We start from the raw sequence: 24,279 nt of genomic DNA, 5'->3' as shown, positions 1-24,279 counted from the left end.
TGTCATCTTGCACTCTTCTCCCTAAATTCCCCACCTTTCTTTCAAAAAGCCGTCTTAAAAACCCTCATCTTCGCCTGTGCTTCACCAGCATTTGCTAACTTTTCCGATTTCTGCCCTGCTTTATGTCAGCTGTCTCCTTCTGCTCCGTGTGTAAGGAATGCTCTCTAGAGATGTTCATTCAATCCAGAATTCCAGCCTTGACTTAGTGTCTTTTGTGGGATTATAGAAGTTGGTTTAAATGCACCTTTTACCTGTTTTCCTCTTTTGAATGCTAAAATGTCAATCATGGTGTGTGGGGAAAGATTGTTCCATTATCAGGAGCAATGCATTCCAGTCCTGCTGTTAGATTCTGGGTGTAGTGACATCACTGTGTTTAGCTTCTGTTCATATTTGTGTTCGCAAACAATCACATGGTTAACATAAATAAAATATATATTTTTATTTGTATAAAATGTGGAAGAAATTGAATAGGTTGACAGTTTAACAGAAATTCCAGGTCTAGAAATGGGGATGTGACCTGTGTACAGCTCACACTGCACACACCTAATGAGGCTGCCAGCACAACAACAACTTGCATTTATATAGCGCCTTTAACATAGTGAAACGGCCCAAGGCGCTTCACAGGAGGGTAATCAAACAAAATTTGACACCGAGCCACAAAGCCATTAGGACAGGTGACCAAATTAGGACAGGTAACGAAAAGCTTGGTCAAAGATGTAGGTTTTAAGGAGCGTCTTAAAGGAGGAGAGAGAGGTAGAGAGGGAATTCCAGAGATTAGGGACCAGAGATCTTGGAGGATTGGAGGAGGTTACAGAGAAAGGGAGGGGTGAGGCCATGGAGGGATTTGAAAACAAGGATGAGAATTTAAAAATTGAGCTGTTGCCGTAGTGGGAGCCAATGTAGGTCAGTGAGCACAGGGGTGATGGGTGAACAGGACTTGGTGCGAGTTAGGATACGGGCAGAAGAGTTTTGAATGAGCTCAAGTTTATTGAGGGTGCAAGGTGGGAGGCCGGCCAGGAGAGCATTGGAATAGTCGAGTCTAGAGATAACAAAGGCATGGGTGAGGGTTTCAGCAGTCGATGAGCTGAGGCAGGGACTGAGACAGGTGATGTTACAGAAGTGGAGGTAGCCAGTCTTGGTGATGGTGAGAATTTGGGGTCAGAAGCTCATCTCAGGGTCAGATAGGATGACAAAGTTTCAAACGGTCTGGTTCAGCCTCAGACAGTGGTCAGGGAGAGGGATGGAGTGACTAGGGAATGAAGTTTAAGAACATAAGAAATAGGAGCAGGAGTAGGCCATTCGGCCCCTCGAGCCTGCTCTGCCATTCAATCAGATCATGGCTGATCATCGACCTCATCTCCACTTCCCCACCCGATCCCCAATAAGAACATAAGAAATAATGTGACATGGACCGAAGACACTGGCTTCGGTCTGCCCAATATTTATTTATTTATTTAGAGGAAATGTCTGCTCATCCAATACTGGATGTCAGACAAGCGGTGTTACAAATTGGAGGCAGTGGAGAGGTCGAGAGAGGTGGTGGTGAGGTAGAGCTGGGTGTCATCAGTGTACTTGTGGAACCTGCCATGTTTTCGGATGATGTCACCGCGGGGCCGCATGTAGATGAGAAATAGGAGGGGACAAGGATAAATCCTCGGGGGACTCCAAACGAAACAGTGCGGGAGCGGGAAGAGCATTGCACGTGATTGTCTGGCTACAACTGGACAGATTGGAATGGAACCAGGTGAGGGCAGTTCCACCCAACTGGACAATGGAGAGAGGGGTTGGAGGAGGATGGTGTGGTCAACAGTGTCAAAGGCTGCAGACAGGTGGAGAAGGATGAGGAGGGATAGGTTACCACGGTCACAGTCACATACAGTGTCATTTGTGACTTTGATAAGGGCTGTTTCAGTACTGTTGCAGAACCCCGACAAATTGGCACAGTACTGGCGAGCTGTCAGCGCCAGTCATGGCCCAGAGGTAGCTTGCTGGTCGCTGGGAGGTAGCAAGATCGGCTGGCATAGGTGAATCCAGGAGGGGGAGGCAATCGGGAGTGGGTGAGCGATGGCCAGCAGCGACCCGCAGTTTTAATGTAGAGCCTGGAGAGGCACTCCTGCTCCCACCTTGAGGGGAGTAAGTGTTTTTTAAAAGACTTAACTCATTGCCATTTCCCATACCATACGAGGGAGTGTTTCATTGTGGGAGATGCTATCTGTTGTGGTGGTTTTAGTGGATGCTAAAATCTCATGGTGCCATTCAAAGAAGAGCAGGAAGTTGCCCTGGTGTCCAAATCAACATTTCTCCCTCAACCACCATTACAAGAAACAGACAAACTGATCATTCATCTCATTGTTGTTTGTGGGATCTTGCTGTGTGGAAAAAAAGCTACTCAGGTTTCACGAGTCACTGCATTTCAAGGTAATTCATTGTGTACAAAGCACTGATCACTTTCTGAGCGATATAATTAAACTCTTTAATTGCAAGCCGTTTATACCCATTGAAATGAATTGTTCCCCTGTACTAAATGGCATATAGGTATTTTATAGACAGATGTGAAACCTGGTAATTTCCCAGGTCACATCCTTTAAAAGGGCAGGAAAGAGTCGGGGTATAGAAACAGGAAATAGGAGCAGGAGTAGGCCATTCGGCCCTTCGAGCCTGTTCCGCCATTCAATACGATCATGGCTGATCCTCTATCTCAATACCATATTCCCGCTCTCTCCCCATACCCCTTGATGCCTTTTGTGTCTAGAAATCTATCTACCTCCTTCTTAAATATATTCAGTGACTTGGCCTCCACCTCCTTCTGTGGTAGAGAATTCCACAGGTTCACCACCCTCAGAGTGAAGAAATTTCTCCTCATCTCAGTCCTAAATGTCCTACCCCATATCCTGAGACTGTGACCCCTCGTTCTGCTCCCCCCCCCCAGCCAGGGGAAACATCCTCCCAGTCCTGCATCCAGTCTGTCTAGCCCTGTCAGAATTTTATAAGTTTCAATGAGATCCCCTCTCATTCTTCTAAACTCGAGTGAACACAGGCCGAGTCGACCCGATCTCTCCTCATATGACAAGGACTAAGCTTCCCACGATTTGGCCTGGTAGGACCACCATCTCCACTGGGACATTGGCTTTCAGAAGCTGAGTGAGAAGAAGCCCCAGCAACAGGTCTATGCTTCCAGGTCCCAGTAAGCCAAGTTGGATGGCTAATCATCACTGCCCTGGAATACCGTGGGCCTTCCTGGCTCAGGTATCTAAGTACTAAGTCTACCACAGACTAGTGACTGCTCCAACTTCCCCCATCATCGGGAATATCATCTTCAAACCAACTTTACTCCATGTTTACAGCACTTCAACCAGTCACTGGGTATCCAGAAATGAAAACCCCAGATAACTTTTTCCACTCTGTAGCCCAGGGGTATTCAAGTCAATTAAAGCACTTCTACTCTGACCCTGATAGAGGTCAATCTTTGAGTTATCTGGACAGGAGACCTTCCTGGTTCAGCTCAGATCCTTGCTGTGTAAGCTTAGTGGTTCCATTCTTGATTGTTATCTAGTGACTCCTGCTGTAAAGTGTTTAGTAGGTGTGAATGTCAGGTGTGTGGACAGAACAGGCTCAGCTATGACTGAACTCGTCCACCTTCAGTAATTTGGGGGAAACATCTTTAGTTACATTCAGGTTTTTCTGTTCTATTTCAGGTTGCAGGACCACCCCAAGTATCCATTTCATGATGAATATTAAAGAGATCTGCATGTGATGGACTGTCTCAATAATGATGCAACTTTGCCAAAATTTACAAGTACAAAACACCACCATAACTCAGCGGGAGACTACAATAGATCAGGAACATGACAGATACATTACAGATAAAGAGAAATAAAATGTGAGCATTATTGGCCATTTCATGGGAACAGTCTCATTATTTAACATTGTTCTGTGAACTTAGTATTCAACATGCTGTTTCTTTTTCCTTTCCTCTTTCTCCACCCCCCGCCCTCAACCAAAATGTTCTCTCCTCTTTTCCCCCTTTCCTCTCCTGAAGGTATTGATTTTTACTCTAGTATATTTACATGGGCATTACAGGGCCTCTGGGACCTGATCCAATTGGCCATTCTCCATGTGTGATCATTGACGATGAGGGTTGGCAGGCTGTTTTACCACGCAGAGCATCACAACCAAATCCAACCCTTTCCTCACTCAACTGGAAACAGGCACTGTGGTGTTGTCTATGTTCCCCCCAAACCCACCTGTCCTGGGGCCGATTGTAATCCCCAAATGTCACAAATTAAATAACCGCACAGAGCAGGAATTGAGAGCTGGGGGGAAGTTTTCTGCTTCTGTTCTCCCCAGCCTGTAATTATCCCAAGTTGCTGGGGGCCTAGCTGTATATTAAATGTGGCACGGACGGAGATTCAGTGAACAGTTTTGAGTTAATTTCTGCCATGTTTTCCTGGGAGGTTTTTTTAATTTTTTTTTCAGGAGCCGTTGTGGCAGTTGTTCTGCGGCTTTCCTTTTTCTGTACATCTCCATTGGTGTCACAATAGATTTCCCAATGGCAGAGCCCTACATCTGATGGAGAAAGAAAAGGAGGACCAATGGAGGGACGTTGGGCAGTTCAAGTTGCACCAGATGTTCTGTGTCCACCTGACAGCCCCCTCCTTCCCACCACCCCCCCCCCACAACCCCCAAATCTATGGACAGAAGTGAAAGACACCTTGTTTTGTTGGGATGTAAATATTTGCAGCGGAGGGTCCAATTTCCAATAAAAACTGTGACATCAGTCCAGTAGATCAAATGCCAAATGTGGAGGTCTGGCTAACCTTAACATCTGATGGTCCCAATCACAGTATGACATGCTTTAAGGCATTCTAGGGTGAGCTATAATCAGCAGAGGTATATTTTATGGTTTTATTTTACGGTGAGCTGTGTTGCTCATCATTCTACTTGGCAGAAGTACCTGGTTCCTGTTGTATACCTGTTAAGGGATGGGAGATCAGAATCATTATCCAGACCTACAACCCTCCGAGATCTCTGCGTTCCTCCAATTCTGGCCTCTTGCGCATTCCCATTTTCATCGCTCCACCATTGGCGGCCGTGCCTTCAGCTGCCTAGGCCCTAAGCTCTGGAATTCCCTCCCTAAACCTCTCCGCCTCAGTACCTCTCTCTTCTGCTTTAAAACGCTTCTTAAAACCTGAGATTGATAGATTTTTGTTAGGCAAGGGTAATAAGGTTTACGGAACTGAGGTGGGTAGATGGAGTTAAGGTACAGATCCGCCATGATCTAATTGAATAGCGGAACGGGTTCGAGGGGCTGAATGGCCTCCTCCTGTTCCTATGTTCTTATTGCTGCTCATTGTGACTTGCAGTGCTTCGATCAGACTGCACCTTGACCACTGTGTCTAAAGTGGTCACAGACACAGAGGAGACGATGCAAAGAGTCACAGGATTAATCCCTGTTGTCCAAGGACTGAATTGAAAGGTGGGAGAAACAAAGGCTTTTCAGCCTTAGAAGGAGGCAACTGAGGCCAGCTACATATTGAGAACTGATGTCAGGAAATGAAATATTTTGATAGAGTAAATAAAGGGAAACTGTTCCCATTGGCAGGAGGGTCAGTAACCAGAGGAGACAGAATTAAGATAATTGGCAAAAGAACCAGAGGGGAGATGAGGAGAATTTTTTTTACGCAGCGAGTTGTTCTGATCTGGAATGCGCTGCCTGAAAGGGAGGTGGAGGCAGATTCAATTGTAACTTTCGAAAGGGAATTGGATAAATACTTGAAAAGGAAAAATTTGCAGGGCTTTGGTAAAAGAGCAGGGGAGTGAAACTAATTGATTAGCTCTTTCAAAGAGCCAGCACAGCCATGATGGGCTGAACGGCCACCTGTGTTGTATGAGTCTGAAAAGCTTATATAAGATAGCCTGATCAGCTGCACCCACCAAAATGCCACTTTGTTTTCGGATTATTATCCTCCATAGTCTCAAAGTTCAGCATCATTGACCAGTACTATAAGCGGGCCTCGTGCACCTTACATTCCAGTCTAGACTTTTATCTGCCTAATACTGAGGGAACAATGAACCCTTGTTACTGTGCTCAGGCATCCTGAAATAGCTCACATTTTAGATAGATAGATGAATGTACATTATCAAACTGATCTCAGGCTATAAACCAACAGACAATTTTATTTAACATTAAACATGTAAATAAACAGCGTTCAATATAAGCTGCATAATTACAGTAATTTCAATCTTTACTATTTTGCATACCAAAGGCTGCCAATGGGTAGAAATGCCTTTTGAACCATTTCTTCATTATTGTTTAACATAAAACGAATCCTTGATATACAGTTACTTAATTCTAGTCGTGCCGTGAAGCACTGCCACAAAGCCAGATCGAATTCACTCTTTGTTGCCTTTAAACTCCCTGAATGACTGACTGTTGGTTTAAAGTCAGTCATAGTGAAATCAGTCAAAATCTTTTGAAGATATACTGAGACAAGGGAATATTAAAAATCCTGTATCCCTCATAACTATATTAGATTGACTGCCATTCACAGCCTTCAAACAAAGACAAGCCATGTGAACCTTCTGTGGGTCAATAGCTTTGAATAACTTCCATTTAACCATATTAATGTAATTAAGCCACTATTGTTAGATGGATCCCCATCCAAGCTCAGTGACAAAAATGAAACCACACATAGCATGGTCTTCCTGAACAAGATACCTCTCTCTCTTATCCTGAGATGTAAAAATTAAAAAAATCATCCACTGACACAACCAGTGAGCAGGGACTGACCTTAGTGGAAACCCAGCACCTGCAGGATAAGAAATATACCATTGAAGGTGAAGAACACACGATGGAAGTCAGGTTCCAGGGCTACGAGGGATATGTGAAGGAAGGCGACGAATGCGCAATGGAAGGTTGCCTTTTGCCAGATGAAGGATATGCAGCGAAAGGCAAGGAAATACATGGTGAATGCCTGGCTCCTGAGACGAGGGATATGCATTGGAAGACATGGGATTGATTGTGGAAGCCTGGTACCTGGAGAACAAGGGATACACGGTGGAAGACGAGATAGAAGGTGGAAATCTGGAGCCTGGGATAGAAGGTGGAAGATGAGATATCGTCAGGAAATCTGAGACCGTGGGGAGGCAGAGAATACACGGTGAGAACCGAGATAGAGGGGGGAAATCTGGTGCCTGGCAGACAAGGGATACATGGTGGGAACCTGGCTTCCAGGAGATGATAGATACACAGTGAGAGCCTCACTCCTGGGTGGTGAGTGACATACAGTGAGAGCCTCACTCCTGGGTGGCGAGGGATATACAGTGAGAGCCTCACTCCTGGGTGGTGAGTGACATACAGTGAGAGCCTCGCTCCTGGGTGGTGAGTGACATACAGTGAGAGCCTCGCTCCTGGGTGGTGAGGGATATACAGTGAGAGCCTCGCTCCTGGGTGGTGAGGGAGATACAGTGAGAGCCTCGCTCCTGGGTAGTGAGGGATATACAGTGAGAGCCTCGCTCCTGGGTGGTGAGGGATATACAGTGAGAGCCTCGCTCCTGGGTGGTGAGGGATATACAGTGAGAGCCTCGCTCCTGGGTAGTGAGGGATATACAGTGAGAGCCTCGCTCCTGGGTGGTGAGGGATATACAGTGAGAGCCTCGCTCCTGGGTGGTGAGGGATATACAGTGAGAGCCTCGCTCCTGGGTGGTGAGGGATATACAGTGAGAGCCTCGCTCCTGGGTGGTGAGGGATATACAGTGAGAGCCTCGCTCCTGGGTGGTGAGGGAGATACAGTGAGAGCCTCGCTCCTGGGTGATGAGGGAGATACAGTGAGAGCCTCACTCCTGGGTCCCAGCACAGGTCCCGGCAGATTGGAAAATTGCTAATGTAACATCCTTATTTAAAAAGGGTAGTAGGCAGAAGGCTGGAAATTATAGACCAGTTAGCCTAACATCTGTGGTGGGTAAAATTTTGGAGTCTATTATTAAGGAGACAGTAGCGGAACATTTGAATAAACATAATTTAATAGGACAAAGTCAGCATGACTTTACAAAGGGGAAGTCATGGCTGACAAATTTGCTTGAGTTCTTTGAGGACATAACGTACAGGGTGGGTAAAGGGGAACCAGTGGACGTAGTGTATTTAGACTTCCAGAAGGCATTCGACAAGGTGCCACATAAAAGATTATTGCTCAAGATAAAGAATCACTGGATTGGGGGTAATATTCTGGCATGGGTGGAGGATTGGTTATCTAACAGGAAGCAGAGTGTTGGGATAAATGGTTCATTCTCGGACTGGCAACCAGTAACCAGTGGTGTTCCGCAGGGGTCGGTGCTGGGTCCCCAACTCTTTACAATCTATATTAACGATTTGGAGGAGGGGACCGAGTGTAACATATCAAAGTTTTCAGATGATACAAAGATGAGAGGGAAAGTAGAGAGTGAGGAGGACATAAAAAACCTACAGGGGGATTTAGACAGGCTAGGTGAGTGGGCGGAGATTTGGCAGATGCAATACAATATTGGAAAATGTGAGGTTATGCACTTTGGCAGGAAGAATCAGAGAGCAAGTTATTATCTTAATGGCAAGAAACTGGAAAGTGCTGCAGTACAAAGGGATCTGGGGGTCCGAGTGCAAGAAAATCAAAAAGTTCGTATGCAGGTGCAGCAGGTGATCAAGAAGGCCAACGGAATGTTGGCTTTTATTGCTAGAGGGATAGAATATAAAAACAAGGAGGTATTGGTGAGACCGCACCTGGAATACTGCATACAGTTTTGGTGTCCATACTTAAGAAAAGACATACTTGCTCTCGAGGCAGTACAAAGAAGGTTCACTCGGTTAATCCCGGGGATGAGGGGATGGACATACGAGGAGAGGTTGAGTAGATTGGGACTCTACTCATTGGAGTTCAGAAGAATGAGAGGCGATCTTATTGAAACATATAAGATTGTGAAGGGGCTTGATCGGGTGGATGCAGTAAGGATGTTCCCAAGGATGGGTGAAACTAGAACTAGGGGGCATAATCTTAGAATAAGGGGCTGCGCTTTCAAAACTGAGATGAGGAGAAACTTCTTCACTCAGAGGGTAGTAGGTCTGTGGAATTTGCTGCCCCAGGAAGCTGTGGAAGCTACATCAATAAATAAATTTAAAACAGAAATAGACAGTTTCCTAGAAGTAAAGGGAATTAGGGGTTACGGGGAGCGGGCGGGAAATTGGACATGAATTTAGATTTGAGGTTAGGATCAGATCAGCCATGATCTTATTGAATGGCGGAGCAGGCTCGAGGGGCCGATTGGCCTACTCCTGCTCTTATTTCTTATGTTCTTATGTTCTTATGTCGTGAGGGATATACAGTGAGAGCCTCGCTCCTGGGCCGTGAGGGATAGACAGTGAGAGCCTCACTCCTGGGTGGTGAGGGATAAACATTGAGAGCCTCACTCCTGGGTGGTGAGGGATATACAGTGAGAGCCTCACTCCTGGGTGGTGAGGGATATACAGTGAGAGCCTCACTCCTGGGTGGTGAGGGATATACAGTGAGAGCCTCGCTCCTGGGTGGTGAGGGATACGCAGTGAGAGCCTCGATCCTAGGTAGTGAGGGATACGCAGTGAGAGCCTCGCTCCTGGGTGGTGAGGGTCATGCAGTGAGAGCCTCGCTCCTGGATGGTGAGGGATACGCAGTGAGAGCCTCGATCCTAGGTAGTGAGGGATACGCAGTGAGAGCCTCGCTCCTGGGTGGTGAGGGTCATGCAGTGAGAGCCTCGTTCCTGGATGGTGAGGGATACGCAGTGAGAGCCTCGATCCTAGGTAGTGAGGGATACGCAGTGAGAGCCTCGCTCCTGGGTGGTGAGGGATATACAGTGAGAGCCTCACTCCTGGGTGGTGAGGGATACGCAGTGAGAGCCTCGCTCCTGGGTGGTGAGGGATATACAGTGAGAGCTTCACTCCTGGGTGGTGAGGGACATACAGTGAGAGCCTCGCTCCTGGGTAGTGAGGGATATACAGTGAGAGCCTCACTCCTGGGTGGTGAGGGATACGCAGTGAGAGCCTCGCTCCTGGGTGGTGAGGGATATACAGTGAGAGCTTCACTCCTGGGTGGTGAGGGACATACAGTGAGAGCCTCGGTCCTGGGTGGTGAGTGAAACGCAGTGAGAGCCTCGCTCCTGGGTAGTGAGGGATATACAGTGAGAGCCTCGCTCCTGGGTGGTGAGGGATGTACAGTATATACAGTATATACAGTATATACAGGATATACACCCTGAGGCAAGCCATCAACGTTGCCTCCTTACACAATCAAAGTTCGAGCAGAAGTAATCCCACGACTAAGGTAACCCATTAAGGAACATTCGGAACAATGGAAAGCAGTTATGGAACCGATCAGTACAGGTACCGGCCATTAATGGAAATGGCTAAAATCGGGGCCCTCTTGTCTTACGTTTTCGCGCCCAAATCGGACAATGGAGCAAACTAATGAGGCGCGAAAATAACCTATTACCGGGAGGGTATAACTGGGGCGTCCCAGAACCTCTCTCTCTCTTTCTCTTCGCCTCGGCCCAGCGTCCTGCTTGCCTGCTAGCAACCAAGAAGGAAGGCCGTCCAGTAAACATCACAACCACATGTCGACGGCAGCAGCAGGGCACAGGGGCCAGGCCTTTTCATCTGTTTCATCGGTGAGCATTATTATTTTTCTGGCTGTCACAAGACAACCTAGCTAGGTGTAAGGGTGGGAGTTAAAGGGGTATTGCTAAAATTGTGATTTTAGAATTTTCCCTCCTGTTAAGTGTAAGAATGTATTGCATCCATAGCGATTCCTTTATCTTCTGTATAAGACTGTTTACCTTGTAGTTTTAGTTTTCTTATTAATAAATATTGGTTTTCCTTGCACCAATCCACTGGTCTGTTCGTCTGTCCTTATTACCGCTCGATAAGGCCTGAGCTCAGAATCAGGAAGGGGAAAGCGATTCGAAACCGCACAGCGGGCAGGGCAGCTCAGGAAAACATAACTGGCTGACCTACAATAAGCCCCAGAAACAAAACCCGTTACACCCTGTTGGTGTGTCCCTACAGAGAGAGTGCACTCCCAGTTGGTGTGTCCCAATAGAGAGAGAGTGCACTCCCTGTTGGTGTGTCCTTATAGAGAGAGTGCACTCCCTGTTGGTGTGTCCCTAGAGAGAGAGTGCACTCCCTGTTGGTGTGTCCCTATAGAGAGAGTGCACTCCCTGTTGGTGTGTCCCAATAGAGAGAGTGCACTCCCTGTTGGTGTGTCCTTATAGAGAGAGTGCACTCCCTGTTGGTGTGTCCTTATAGAGAGAGTGCACTCCCTGTTGGTGTGTCCCTAGAGAGAGAGTGCACTCCCTGTTGGTGTGTCCTTATAGAGAGAGTGCACTCCCTGTTGGTGTGTCCTTATAGAGAGAGTGCACTCCCTGTTGGTGTGTCCCTAGAGAGAGAGTGCACTCCCTGTTGGTGTGTCCCTATAGAGAGAGTGCACTCCCTGTTGGTGTGTCCCAATAGAGAGAGAGTGCACTCCCTGTTGGTGTGTCCCTATAGAGAGAGTGCACTCCCTGTTGGTGTGTCCCTATAGAGAGAGTGCACTCCCTGTTGGTGTGTCCCTATAGAGAGAGTGCACTCCCTGTTGGTGTGTCCCTATAGAGAGAGAGTGCACTCCCTGTTGGTGTGTCCCTATGGAGAGAGAGTGCACTCCCTGTTGGTGTGTCCCTACAGAGAGAGTGCACTCCCTGTTGGTGTGTCCCTATGGAGAGAGAGTGCACTCCCTGTTGGTGTGTCCCTACAGAGAGAGTGCACTCCCTGTTGGTGTGTCCCAATAGAGAGAGAGTGCACTCCCTGTTGGTGTGTCCCTACAGAGAGAGTGCACTCCCTGTTGGTGTGTCCCTATAGAGAGAGTGCACTCCCTGTTGGTGTGTCCCTACAGAGAGAGTGCACTCCCTGTTGGTGTGTCCCTATGGAGAGAGAGTGCACTCCCTGTTGGTGTGTCCCTACAGAGAGAGTGCACTCCCTGTTGGTGTGTCCCTAGAGAGAGAGTGCACTCCCTGTTGGTGTGTCCCTATGGAGAGAGAGTGCACTCCCTGTTGGTGTGTCCCTATGGAGAGAGAGTGCACTCCCTGTTGGTGTGTCCCTATAGAGAGAGTGCATTCCCTGTTGGTGTGTCCCTAGAGAGAGAGTGCACTCCCTGTTGGTGTGTCCCTATAGAGAGAGTGCATTCCCTGTTGGTGTGTCCCTAGAGAGAGAGTGCACTCCCTGTTGGTGTGTCCCTATAGAGAGAGAGTGCACTCTGTCGAAACTTAACACTATACCAATGCACTAACACACTCAGACCAGTATCACAAAGGGAAAAGTTTTACTTTAATTGACTTGTATACAAGGGAAGCTGTATTCTGAACAACGGTCAGAACAACCTCTTCACTGAACAAAGGAAACAGTTCACATTTATACAGTTTAATTCGTAATGCCCACCTGTGTAGAATATGGGCGTACATGTACATTCTTTATTGGTTCAGGTAGTTGGTCAATCAAGTAGTGAGCCTGCCCCCTCTGCACGTCCATAGCTCATTCCTGTTTTGGCACGTAGGCCTCGTAGGCCTGAGCACATTATCCTCCCTACATTCTTGAGCTGGTTATCAGTTGGGCTGAAGTCAGTCTCAAGGCCACATGGCCTCTCAAGAAACTGTATTCTCATTATATTTTATAGTCAGCAATACCCTTATCTGCTAGGGGGGCCAGATGGTACTAAGCACCTGCACAGCCAAATTAATTATCAACATACCAAGGCTTAAACGTAATTACACAATTGTGTCTTTCTGTGTGTGTGTGCTGTAGCTACCCCATTATGTGAGCCAACGAGTTAACATGGTCAAATATCCATCATGCATTTCGACATTAATATGGTCAAGTATCTCTTTATGCATTTCTACATTTCCTCCTTTTGTCCTATATAAAGGACAATATTCTAGTCGAGCATGACCTTAGTTAACCGTTCAAATTCTTCCTGTACCTCGTCTCCTCCCATCTCTACTTGTATCATTAAATTAGTGGGTGATATATTTGTACACAAATTAGACATCATAGCACAGCAACATTTAAGTAAGCGATAGGCTATAAGAATTATAACAACAAAAATGACTAACCCTGAACTAGAGAAGTCCCAATAGAACCCAGACATGTTTCATCAATACGCCTTAGTACTCTTCTCTCTTCTCAGGAACAGACTCCTTCGAAACATTTCTCAAGTAAGCTGGGAATGTCCTTGGTCAGCTAAACCTATCCATGTTCATTTGAAAAGGGCTAACATAGTCAAATATCCCATGGTGCTTTATATTTTGTTTCCAGCCTAACTAGACTGAATGGTACCTTTGAGACCATTTTATACCGGTGAATTGGGGCCCTCCCCTTTATATCCCTTAATCCAAATTTTATCCCTACAATATCCCCTTGGCTAAGCCCAAGATAGCCAACCTTTCTCCATCACTCATGGTTGCCCATAGGTATGCCCCGCTCAGTGTTGCCCTCTTGCAAGCACCTAGGCATCCCCTGAATTTTACATATGCAAGATGCTGTACCTCATCTTAACCAGGTTCCCTTCGTGTTGGCCACCAGTCCGGGTGGAAGAGAGGCAGAGCATCTGATAATCCTATCAAACTATAATTGTCTTCCCTTTTACATGCACCTTACCCCAGCGGGTGCTACTCCCGGTACCATTAAGATGTGTTCTCGTTGAAATTACAGAGACAATGGGGACATTCTCACCCAGGCTCTGTTTTACTACCTTTGCCAAACCCTTCATCCTCTGCTTACATTTATTACATGCCATGAAAATCAAGAAGCACATTACAACAAACTGCACTCCGACTAATACATATGAAATTAATCTAATCTGAGGATGGATCTGTATATTCAGTCCCAAATTCCAGAGGTCATCCCACCAATTTGGTCAATGTCATGCTTAATGTTTTTATTGTCCTGTTGTAGGTTATAATAAACCTTCTGGGAGAGGCGTATCTCCATTCGCAATGCTTTCAAGTATTTAGGCAACAGGGGTGTCAGATACCCAAATGTGTCCTGATATTCTTTTAAGTCCTTTTTTTGACATCCTCAGAAACTTGTAAGGTGGTGAGGTTATGCCGGTGTATCTCTACCAGTTCCTCGGGTCCAATCCGAACCGGGACTTCAGGAATGGAGCAGAACTCTGGACTTAAAATATCACAAGTTAGATTGGCATATTTAAATGTTTTCAAATTAGTTGTAACACAGTATTCGCCCTCTCCGGCATATGCCACTTGAGTGGGTTTTAGATCCGCCTCTAGGGCCTCCATGGTACAGTTAATATCCTGATTGGTACCGGTATTGTTAAACCCACACTGTGCTTCTGGGCTGTGTCCAACACTATGTGGACATACAGTGACAGCATGTCTAGTAACACATCCCTTTAATTTTGTTCCAGCCAAATTCCCTTTAATAATTTTTTTTTCAGCATGTGGTAACATATTGTGATGGGATATGTGCATTCCGTCCTTCACTACCCCAATATTCTGTACTTGGTACACCTCTCGTCCCTGGGTTTCGGGTGCCATCACCAGTATTACTAGTACCCACCCTAGGAGCCCTCCTCCGTCAGGTTTACACTCCACTTGAGTGGGGCACACCCGCACCATTGCCCTGAATTGGCAAGTGGTGATGTTCTTGTTTGCTAACAGCCGCTTGGAGGCTCCACTTCCATCATGCCCACAGGTCAGGTTCACCCTCAGTTTGTTGATTCATTATTCATAAGGGTACTTCCCCTGCCTGTATCTGGGCTGGGTTCTCTTGTGTCTGTTCCACAATCCAGTTACCATATGTACTGCAGATGTCATTAGCAGCCGCCTGCTAAGGTACGTTATATTCCTCTTTTATTAATTTATTAATGGTTTGGGCATGTGTTTTTAGCACTGTAGCTATCCTTTGCAAATGTATGGTCAGCATTTGATCCTCAGACAATTCCTTATCTGTATTTTCATTTATTTTTAAATATGTCTTTAATGCGAGACCCTAAATCTCTGACCTTTTGATCTAATGTTGCCAAATCAATGGTGTTAACAACAGGGGCACCCGTATTAAAGGCAGTTGCTATATCATTTATCACAGACCTTTTATATCTCCACATTTGTCTATCTCTTTTATGATGTTCTCTTCCATTCCATGTCGCACTTTGTTTTAACACTTGAGTTAGGAGGTGTTGATATAATTGTTGAGTTTTCTTAGAAGTCTCAATGCGAGTTATATAATTTGTCAGGTTCCCTGTGTCAGTACACAGCTCAAGTAATGGACTTCCAATTGTCCAACCTATGCTTTCTCTTCATACGATTTGTTTTACATTCCTTTCTTATCAATTTCTTTTTCACTGCAGCATGGCCTGTGTAGAAACTTATATCTCAGTCAATTGTAGCCTTTGGCATTTCTGAGTAATTGGGTCAATTTTAATAATATATAACCTATACCAATTGTTACCTCATGTTCACCTGTGTTCTGGGCAAGCCTCAGACAGTTCTCAACCGACTGGGTCATTTCTATCTGTTTGAACTGCTCTTGGCATGACAGTCTGGCTTCTTGGGATGGAAGGGGTTAATATTAACTTGCTGTTGTGGGAGCAGTAATGTGATACTTCTCCCTCTGAGATTAAGTTTCCACTTCCACCCCACCCCGCCAGACACTCAGCAAATTGATTTTGGCTTCAAATTTTCTCCTCAAACAGGTTTGACTGATATTTTTTCAATTCTCACATTTGTGGATTGCTTCACACCATGTCTGGAATCTAACCTGCTCACATTTTATAAGAACCAGAATTTAATAGGTCACTTAACCTCAATAACTCCAATTTTAATTCAGCAATATCAGAATTAAACACACAACAAAACAGATACATCACACAAAAGAGGAAAACACGTAGGACGCAGTAAGAAGGGGGCGTGGCCCACAACACCGACAGAAAACACTCACAATAAGGACAGGCTTTTTAAAGGGACAGTACACTGAAAACAAAAGAACCTTTCTTTTTTTTTGGGTCTCTGTCTTTTAAACATTTTTCTAATCACTTAATTCTATCCATATTAAATGTACTGTCTTCGGGAAAGGGATATTTCTTAGTTTTGGTCCATTTTGAGCAAACTATCAACTCGTCAGTTGTTTCTTTCCCAAAGTTTCTTCCGAATCCGCGACATTCACACCAGTCTGCGTTTGTCACCACTACAGACTTGTAATTTTACACTTTTCCGAATTACGCAACATCGAGTCTGCGCTTGTCCGAATTACAACTTCACACTTGAAATTTTATTTTATGCAAGTCCGTAACCTGGTTACCTCTCTCTTATCCTGGCGCCTCTTTTCCACGAGCAGCTGACGGTCAGGTGTGTCCCGATGGAGAGAGTGCACTCCCTGTCAGGTGTGACCAGAGAGAGAGAGTGCACTCCCTGTCAGGTGTGACCAGAGAGAGAGAGTGCACTCCCTGTCAGGTGTGACCAGAGAGAGAGAGTGCACTCCCTGTCAGGTGTGACCAGAGAGAGAGAGTGCACTCCCTGTCAGGTGTGACCAGAGAGAGAGAGTGCACTCCCTGTTGGTGTGTCCCGAGAGAGAGAGTGCACTCCCTGTTGGTGTGTCCCTATTCAGAGAGAGTGCACTCCCTGTTAAGTGTGACCCGATAGAGAGAGTTCACTCCCTTTTGATGTGTCCCTATAGAGAGAGTGCACTCCCTGTTGGTGTGTCCCCATTGAGAGAGTGCACTCCCTGTTAAGTGTGACCCGATAGAGAGAGTGCACTCCCTGTTGGTGTGTCCCCATTGAGAGAGTGCACTCCCTGTTGGTGTGTCCCAAGAGAGAGAGTGCACTCCCTGTTAAGTGTGACCCGATAGAGAGAGTGCACTCCCTGTTAAGTGTGACCCGATAGAGAGAGTGCACTCCCTGTTGGTGTGTCCCCATTGAGAGAGTGCACTCCCTGTTGGTGTGTCCCCATTGAGAGAGTGCACTCCCTGTTGGTGTGTCCCTATAGAGAGAGTGCACTCCCTGTTGGTGTGTCCCCATTGAGAGAGTGCACTCCCTGTTGGTGTGTCCCCATTGAGAGAGTGCACTCCCTGTTAAGTGTGACCCGATAGAGAGAGAGTGCACTCCCTGTTGGTGTGTCCCTATAGAGAGAGAGTGCACTCCCTGTTGGTGTGTCCCAAAAGAGAGAGAGTGCACTCCCTGTTGGTGTGTCCCCATTGAGAGAGTGCACTCCCTGTTGGTGTGTCCCTATAGAGAGAGAGTGCACTCCCTGTTGGTGTGTCCCTATTGAGAGAGTGCACTCCCTGTTGGTGTGTCCCTTTCGAGAGAGAGTGCACTCCCTGTTGGTGTGTCCCTATAGAGAGAGAGTGCACTCCCTGTTGGTGTGTCCCTATAGAGAGAGAGTGCACTCCCTGTTGGTGTGTCCCTTTCGAGAGAGAGTGCACTCCCTGTTGGTGTGTCCCTATAGAGAGAGAGTGCACTCCCTGTTGGTGTGTCCCTATAGAGAGAGTGCACTCCCTGTTGGTGTGTCCCTATAGAGAGAGAGTGCACTCCCTGTTGGTGTGTCCCTATAGAGAGAGAGTGCACTCCCTGTTGGTGTGTCCCTATTGAGAGAGTGCACTCCCTGTTGGTGTGTCCCTATTCAGAGAGAGTGCACTCCCTGTTAAGTGTGACCCGATAGAGAGAGTTCACTCCCTTTTGATGTGTCCCTATAGAGAGAGTGCACTCCCTGTTGGTGTGTCCCCATTGAGAGAGTGCACTCCCTGTTAAGTGTGACCCGATAGAGAGAGTGCACTCCCTGTTGGTGTGTCCCCATTGAGAGAGTGCACTCCCTGTTGGTGTGTCCCAAGAGAGAGAGTGCACTCCCTGTTAAGTGTGACCCGATAGAGAGAGTGCACTCCCTGTTAAGTGTGACCCGATAGAGAGAGTGCACTCCCTGTTGGTGTGTCCCCATTGAGAGAGTGCACTCCCTGTTGGTGTGTCCCCATTGAGAGAGTGCACTCCCTGTTGGTGTGTCCCTATAGAGAGAGTGCACTCCCTGTTGGTGTGTCCCCATTGAGAGAGTGCACTCCCTGTTGGTGTGTCCCCATTGAGAGAGTGCACTCCCTGTTAAGTGTGACCCGATAGAGAGAGAGTGCACTCCCTGTTGGTGTGTCCCTATAGAGAGAGAGTGCACTCCCTGTTGGTGTGTCCCAAAAGAGAGAGAGTGCACTCCCTGTTGGTGTGTCCCCATTGAGAGAGTGCACTCCCTGTTGGTGTGTCCCTATAGAGAGAGAGTGCACTCCCTGTTGGTGTGTCCCTATTGAGAGAGTGCACTCCCTGTTGGTGTGTCCCTTTCGAGAGAGAGTGCACTCCCTGTTGGTGTGTCCCTATAGAGAGAGAGTGCACTCCCTGTTGGTGTGTCCCTATAGAGAGAGTGCACTCCCTGTTGGTGTGTCCCTATAGAGAGAGAGTGCACTCCCTGTTGGTGTGTCCCCAAAGAGAATTGTAAACAATTTTACAACACCAAGTTATAGTCCAGCAATTTTATTTTAAATTCACAAGCTTTCGGAGGTTTCCCCCTTCGTCAGGTGAACGATGTGAAAATGAAATCCTCGAAATGAAATCGCATTTATAATTCACAGAACAATGCTTGGTGATTACAGACAGTTTTTTCAACTGCCTGTTGCCAAGGCAATCAGTGTGCAGACAGACAGGTGTTACCTGCCAGGTCTCAGAATATACAAATCACCAAAAAAAAACAACAAACAAAAAAAAAAGAGATAGAGAGGTAGAAACATAGAAAAGACAGCAACTGACCCGTTATATTAAAAACAGATAACATTTGTTTGCTGGTGGGGTAACGTGTAGCGTGACATGAACCCAAGATCCCGGTTGAGGCCGTCCTCATGGGTGCGGAACTTGGCTATCAATTTCTGCTCGACGATTTTGCGTTGTCGTGTGTCTCGAAGGCCGCCTTGGAGAACGCTTACCCGAAGGTCGGTGGCTGAATGTCCCTGACTGCTGAAGTGTTCCCCGACTGGGAGGGAACCCTCCTGTCTGGCGATTGTTGCGCGGTGTCCGTTCATCCGTTGTCGCAGCGTCTGCATGGTCTCGCCAATGTACCATGCTCTGGGGCATCCTTTCCTGCAACGTATGAGGTAGACAACGTTGGCCGAGTCACAGGAGTATGAACCATGCACCTGGTGGGTGGTGTCCTCTCGTGTGATGGTGGTATCTGTGTCGATGATCTGGCATGTCTTGCAGAGGTTGCCGTGGCAGGGTTGTGTGGTGTCGTGGACGCTGTTCTCTTGAAAGCTAGGTAATTTGATGCGAACGATGGTCTGTTTGAGGTTGGGTGGCTGTTTAAAGGCGAGTAGTGGAGGTGTGGGGATGGCCATAGCGAGGTGTTTGTCCTCATTGATGACATGTTGAAGGCTGCGGAGAACATGGCGTAGTTTCTCCGCTCCGGGGAAGTACTGGACGACAAAGGGTACTCTGTTGGTTGCGTCCCGTGTTAGTCTCCTGAGGAGGTCGATGCGATTTTTTGCTGTGGCCCGTCGGAACTGTCGATCGATGAGTCGAGCGTCATATCCCGTTCTTACTAGGGCGTCTTTCAGCGTCTGTAGGTGTCCATCGCGTTCCTCCTCGTCTGAGCAGACCCTGTGTATTCGCAGGGCCTGTCCATAGGGGATGGCCTCTTTGACGTGGTTAGGGTGGAAGCTGGAAAAGTGGAGCATCGTGAGGTTGTCCGTGGGCTTGCGGTAGAGTGAGGTGCTGAGGTGCCCGTCTTTGATGGAGATTTGTGTGTCCAAGAAAGAAACTGATTCTGAGGAGTAGTCCATGGTGAGCTTGATGGTGGGATGGAACTTGTTGATGTTATCGTGTAGTCTCTTTAGTGATTCCTTGCCGTGGGTCCATAGAAAGAAAATGTCGTCGATGTATCTGGTGTATAGCGTTGGTTGGAGGTCCTGTGCAGTGAAGAAGTCCTGCTCGAACTTGTGCATGAAAATGTTGGCGTATTGGGGTGCGAATTTGGCCTCGATGTATCCAGAGAGGTTCTCACACAGGGTTCCGTTGCCTGATACGATAGGACGTCCGGGTGTGTTGGCTTTGTGTATCTTTGGGAGGCAGTAGAAGTCTCCCACGCGGGGAGTACGTGGGATGAGAGTGCGTGTGAGAACCTCTCTGGATACATCGAGGGCATCCTGAAACCCATCGTACAGGGAACCCCCAGCTTCTGTCGCGACACTACAGACTTCCTACAAAAACTCAGTACCCACGGACCAGTTGAACCAGGAACACTTCTCACCACGATGGACGTCTCGGCACTCTACACCAGTATCCCCCACGATGACGGCATCGCTGCGACAGCATCAATACTCAACACCAACAACAGCCAATCTCCGGACGCCATCCTGCAACTCATCCGCTTCATCCTGGATCACAATGTCTTCACCTTCGATAACCAGTTCTTTACCCAAACACACGGAACAGCCATGGGGACCAAATTCGCACCCCAATACGCTAACATTTTCATGCACAAGTTCGAGCAGGACTTCTTCACTGCACAAGACCTCCAACCAACACTATACACCAGATACATCGACGACATTTTCTTTCTATGGACCCACGGCAAGGAATCACTAAAGAGACTACACGATAACATCAACAAGTTGCATCCCACCATCAAGCTCACCATGGACGACTCCTCAGAATCAGTTTCTTTCTTGGACACACGAATCTCCAGCAAAGACGGGCACCTCAGCAGCTCACTCTACCGCAAGCCCACGGACAACCTCACGATGCTCCACTTTTCCAGCTTCCACCCTAACCACGTCAAAGAGGCCATCCCCTATGGACAGGCCCTGCGAATACACAGGGTCTGCTCAGACGAGGAGGAACGCGATGGACACCTACAGACGCTGAAAGACGCCCTAGTAAGAACGGGATATGACGCTCGACTCATCGATCGACAGTTCCGACGGGCCACAGCAAAAAATCGCATAGACCTCCTCAGGAGACTAACACGGGACGCAACAAACAGAGCACCCTTTGTCGTTCAGTACTTCCCCGGAGCGGAGAAACTACGCCATGTTCTCCGCAGTCTTCAACATGTCATCAATGAGGACAAACACCTCGCTATGGCCATCCCCACACCCCCACTACTCGCCTTTAAACAGCCACCCAACCTCAAACAGACCATCGTTCGCAGCAAATTACCCAGCTTTCAAGAGAACAGCATCCACGACACCACACAACCCTGCCACGGTAACCTCTGCAAGACATGCCAGATCATCGACACAGATACCACCATCACACGAGAGGACACCACCCACCAGGTACATGGTTCATACTCCTGTGACTCGGCCAACGTTGTCTACCTCATACGTTGCAGGAAAGGATGCCCCGGAGCATGGTACATTGGCGAGACCATGCAGACACTGCGACAACGGATGAACGGACACCGCGCAACAATCGCCAGACAGGAGGGTTCCCTCCCAGTTGGGGAACACTTCAGCAGTCATGGACATTCATCCACCGACCTTCGGGTAAGTGTACTCCAAGGCGGCCTTCGAGACACACGACAACGCAAAATCGTCGAGCAGAAATTGATAGCCAAGTTCCGCACCCATGAGGACGGCCTCAACCGGGATCTTGGGTTCATGTCACGCTACACGTAACCCCACCAGCGAACAAATGTTATCTGTTTTTAATATAACGGGTCAGTTGCTGTCTTTTCTATGTTTCTACCTCTCTATCTCTGTTTTTTTTTGTTTGTTGTTTTTTTTTGGTGATTTGTATATTCTGAGACCTGGCAGGTAACACCTGTCTGTCTGCACACTGATTGCCTTGGCAACGGGCAGTTGAAAAAACTGTCTGTAATCACCAAGCATTGTTCTGTGAATTATAAATGCGATTTCATTTCGAGGATTTCATTTTCACATCGTTCACCTGACGAAGGGGGAAACCTCCGAAAGCTTGTGAATTTAAAATAAAATTGCTGGACTATAACTTGGTGTTGTAAAATTGTTTACAATTATCAACCCCAGTCCATCACCGGCATCTCCACATCATGATCCCCAATAGAGAGAGAGTGCACTCCCTGTTGGTGTGTCCCAATAGAGAGAGTGCAATCCCAGTTGGTGTGTCCCAATAGAGAGAGTGCACTCCCAGCTGGTGTGTCCCTATAGAGAGAGGGCACTCCCTGTTGGTGTGTCCCAATGGAGAGAGTGCACTCCCTGTTGGTGTGTCCCAATGGAGAGAGTGCACTCCCTGTTGGTGTGTCCCAATGGAGAGAGTGCACTCCCTGTTGGTGTGTCCCAATAGAGCGAGTGCACTCCCAGCTGGTGTGTCCCTATAGAGAGAGGGCACTCCCTGTTGGTGTGTCCCAATAGAGAGAGGGCACTCCCAGCTGGTGTGTCCCAATAGAGAGAGGGCACTCCCTGTTGGTGTGTCCCAATAGAGAGAGTGCACTCCCAGCTGGTGTGTCCCAATAGAGAGAGTGCACTCCCTGTTGGTGTGTCCCTATAGAGAGAGTGCACTCCCAGTTGGTGTGTCCCAATAGAGAGAGTGCACTCCCAGTTGGTGTGTCCCAATAGAGAGAGTGCACTCCCTGTTGGTGTGCCCAATAGAGAGAGAGTGCACTCCCTGTTGGTGTGTCCCTGTGGAGAGAGTGCACTCCCAGTTGGTGTGTCCCAATAGAGAGAGTGCACTCCATGTTGGTGTGTCCCAATATAGAGAGAGTGCACTCCCTGTTGGTGTGTCCCTGTGGAGAGAGTGCACTCCCAGTTGGTGTGTCCCAATAGAGAGAGTGCACTCCCAGTTGGTGTGTCCCAATAGAGAGAGTGCACTCCCTGTTGGTGTGTCCCAATAGAGAGAGAGTGCACTCCCTGTTGGTGTGTCCCTGTGGAGAGAGTGCACTCCCAGTTGGTGTGTCCCAATAGAGAGAGTGCACTCCCAGTTAGTGTGTCCCAATAGAGAGAGTGCACTCCCTGTTGGTGTGTCCCAATAGAGAGAGTGCACTCCCTGTTGGTGTGTCCCAATAGAGAGAGTGCACTCCCTGTTGGTGTGTCCCAATAGAGAGAGTGCACTCCCTGTTGGTGTGTCCCAATAGAGAGAGTGCACTCCCAGTTGGTGTGTCCCAATAGAGAGAGTGCACTCCCAGTTGGTGTGTCCCAATAGAGAGAGTGCACTCCCTGTTGGTGTGTCCCAATAGAGAGAGTGCACTCCCTGTTGGTGTGTCCCAATAGAGAGAGTGCACACCCAGTTGGTGTGTCCCAATAGAGAGAGAGTGCACTCCCTGTTGGTGTGTCCCAATAGAGAGAGTGCACTCCCTGTTGGTGTGTCCCAATAGAGAGAGAGTGCACTCCCTGTTGGTGTGTCCCTGTGGAGAGAGTGCACTCCCAGTTGGTGTGTCCCAATAGAGAGAGAGTGCACTCCCTGTTGGTGTGTCACCAAAAAGAGAGAGAGTGCACTCCCTGTTGGTGTGTCACCAAAAAGAGAGAGAGTGCACTCCCTGTTGGTGTGTCCCAATAGAGAGAGTGCACTCCCAGTTTGTGCGTCCCTATCGATAGAGTGCACTCCCAGTTGGTGTGTCCCTATAGAGAGAGTGCACTCCCTGTTGGTGTGTCCCGATAGAGAGAGTGCACTCCCTGTTGGTGTGTCCCGACAGAGATAGAGTGCACTCCCAGTTGGTGTGTCCCAATAGAGAGAGTGCACTCCCTGTTGGTGTGCCCAATAGAGAGAGTGCACTCCCAGTTGGTGTGTCCCAATAGAGAGAGTGCACTCCCAGTTGGTGTGTCCCTATAGAGAGAGTGCACTCCCAGCTGGTGTGTCCCAATAGAGAGAGTGCACTCCCAGTTGGTGTGTCCCGAAAGAGAGAGTGCACTCCCAGCTGGTGTGTCCCAATAGAGAGAGTGCACTCCCAGCTGGTGTGTCCCAATAGAGAGGGTGCACTCCCTGTTGGTGTGTCCCTTTCGAGAGAGTGCACTCCCAGCTGGTGTGTCCCAATAGAGAGAGTGCACTCCCAGCTGGTGTGTCCCAATAGAGAGAGTGCACTCCCAGTTGGTGTGTCCCAATAGAGAGAGTGCACTCCCAGTTGGTGTGTCCCTATAGAGAGAGTGCACTCCCAGCTGGTGTGTCCCAATAGAGAGAGTGCACTCCCAGCTGGTGTGTCCCAATAGAGAGAGTGCACTCCCAGCTGGTGTGTCCCAATAGAGAGAGTGCACTCCCTGTTGGTGTGTCCCCAGAGAGAGAGAGTGCACTCCCTGTTGGTGTGTC

General features: G+C 47.9%; 2 protein-coding genes across 3 annotated transcripts in view; both read left to right on the top strand.

Annotated features, from left to right (window-relative positions):
- The window catches only part of LOC137334901 (aldo-keto reductase family 1 member C23-like protein), a 247,635-nt gene extending 243,738 nt beyond the window's left edge, over window positions 1-3,897 (top strand). For both annotated transcript variants that reach the window (XM_067999985.1, XM_067999987.1), the window contains exon 9: window positions 3,696-3,897. In XM_067999985.1, coding sequence (XP_067856086.1) covers window positions 3,696-3,738 — 43 coding nt within the window. In that variant the 3' untranslated portion in view covers window positions 3,739-3,897. The remainder of the gene's footprint in view (window positions 1-3,695) is intronic.
- Window positions 3,898-14,796: 10,899 nt separating this feature from the next.
- LOC137334900 (aldo-keto reductase family 1 member D1-like) overlaps window positions 14,797-24,279 on the top strand; it is a 216,747-nt gene continuing 207,264 nt past the window's right edge. Inside the window, exon 1 of the mRNA XM_067999982.1 lies at window positions 14,797-14,877. The gene's annotated coding sequence lies outside the window, so the exon portion shown is untranslated. The remainder of the gene's footprint in view (window positions 14,878-24,279) is intronic.

Source organism: Heptranchias perlo, chromosome 18, assembly GCF_035084215.1.
Source record: "Heptranchias perlo isolate sHepPer1 chromosome 18, sHepPer1.hap1, whole genome shotgun sequence".
Taxonomy (NCBI): domain Eukaryota; kingdom Metazoa; phylum Chordata; class Chondrichthyes; order Hexanchiformes; family Hexanchidae; genus Heptranchias; species Heptranchias perlo.
Note: the sequence above shows the minus strand (reverse complement) of the source record. Positions and strands in the feature narration are given on the sequence as shown.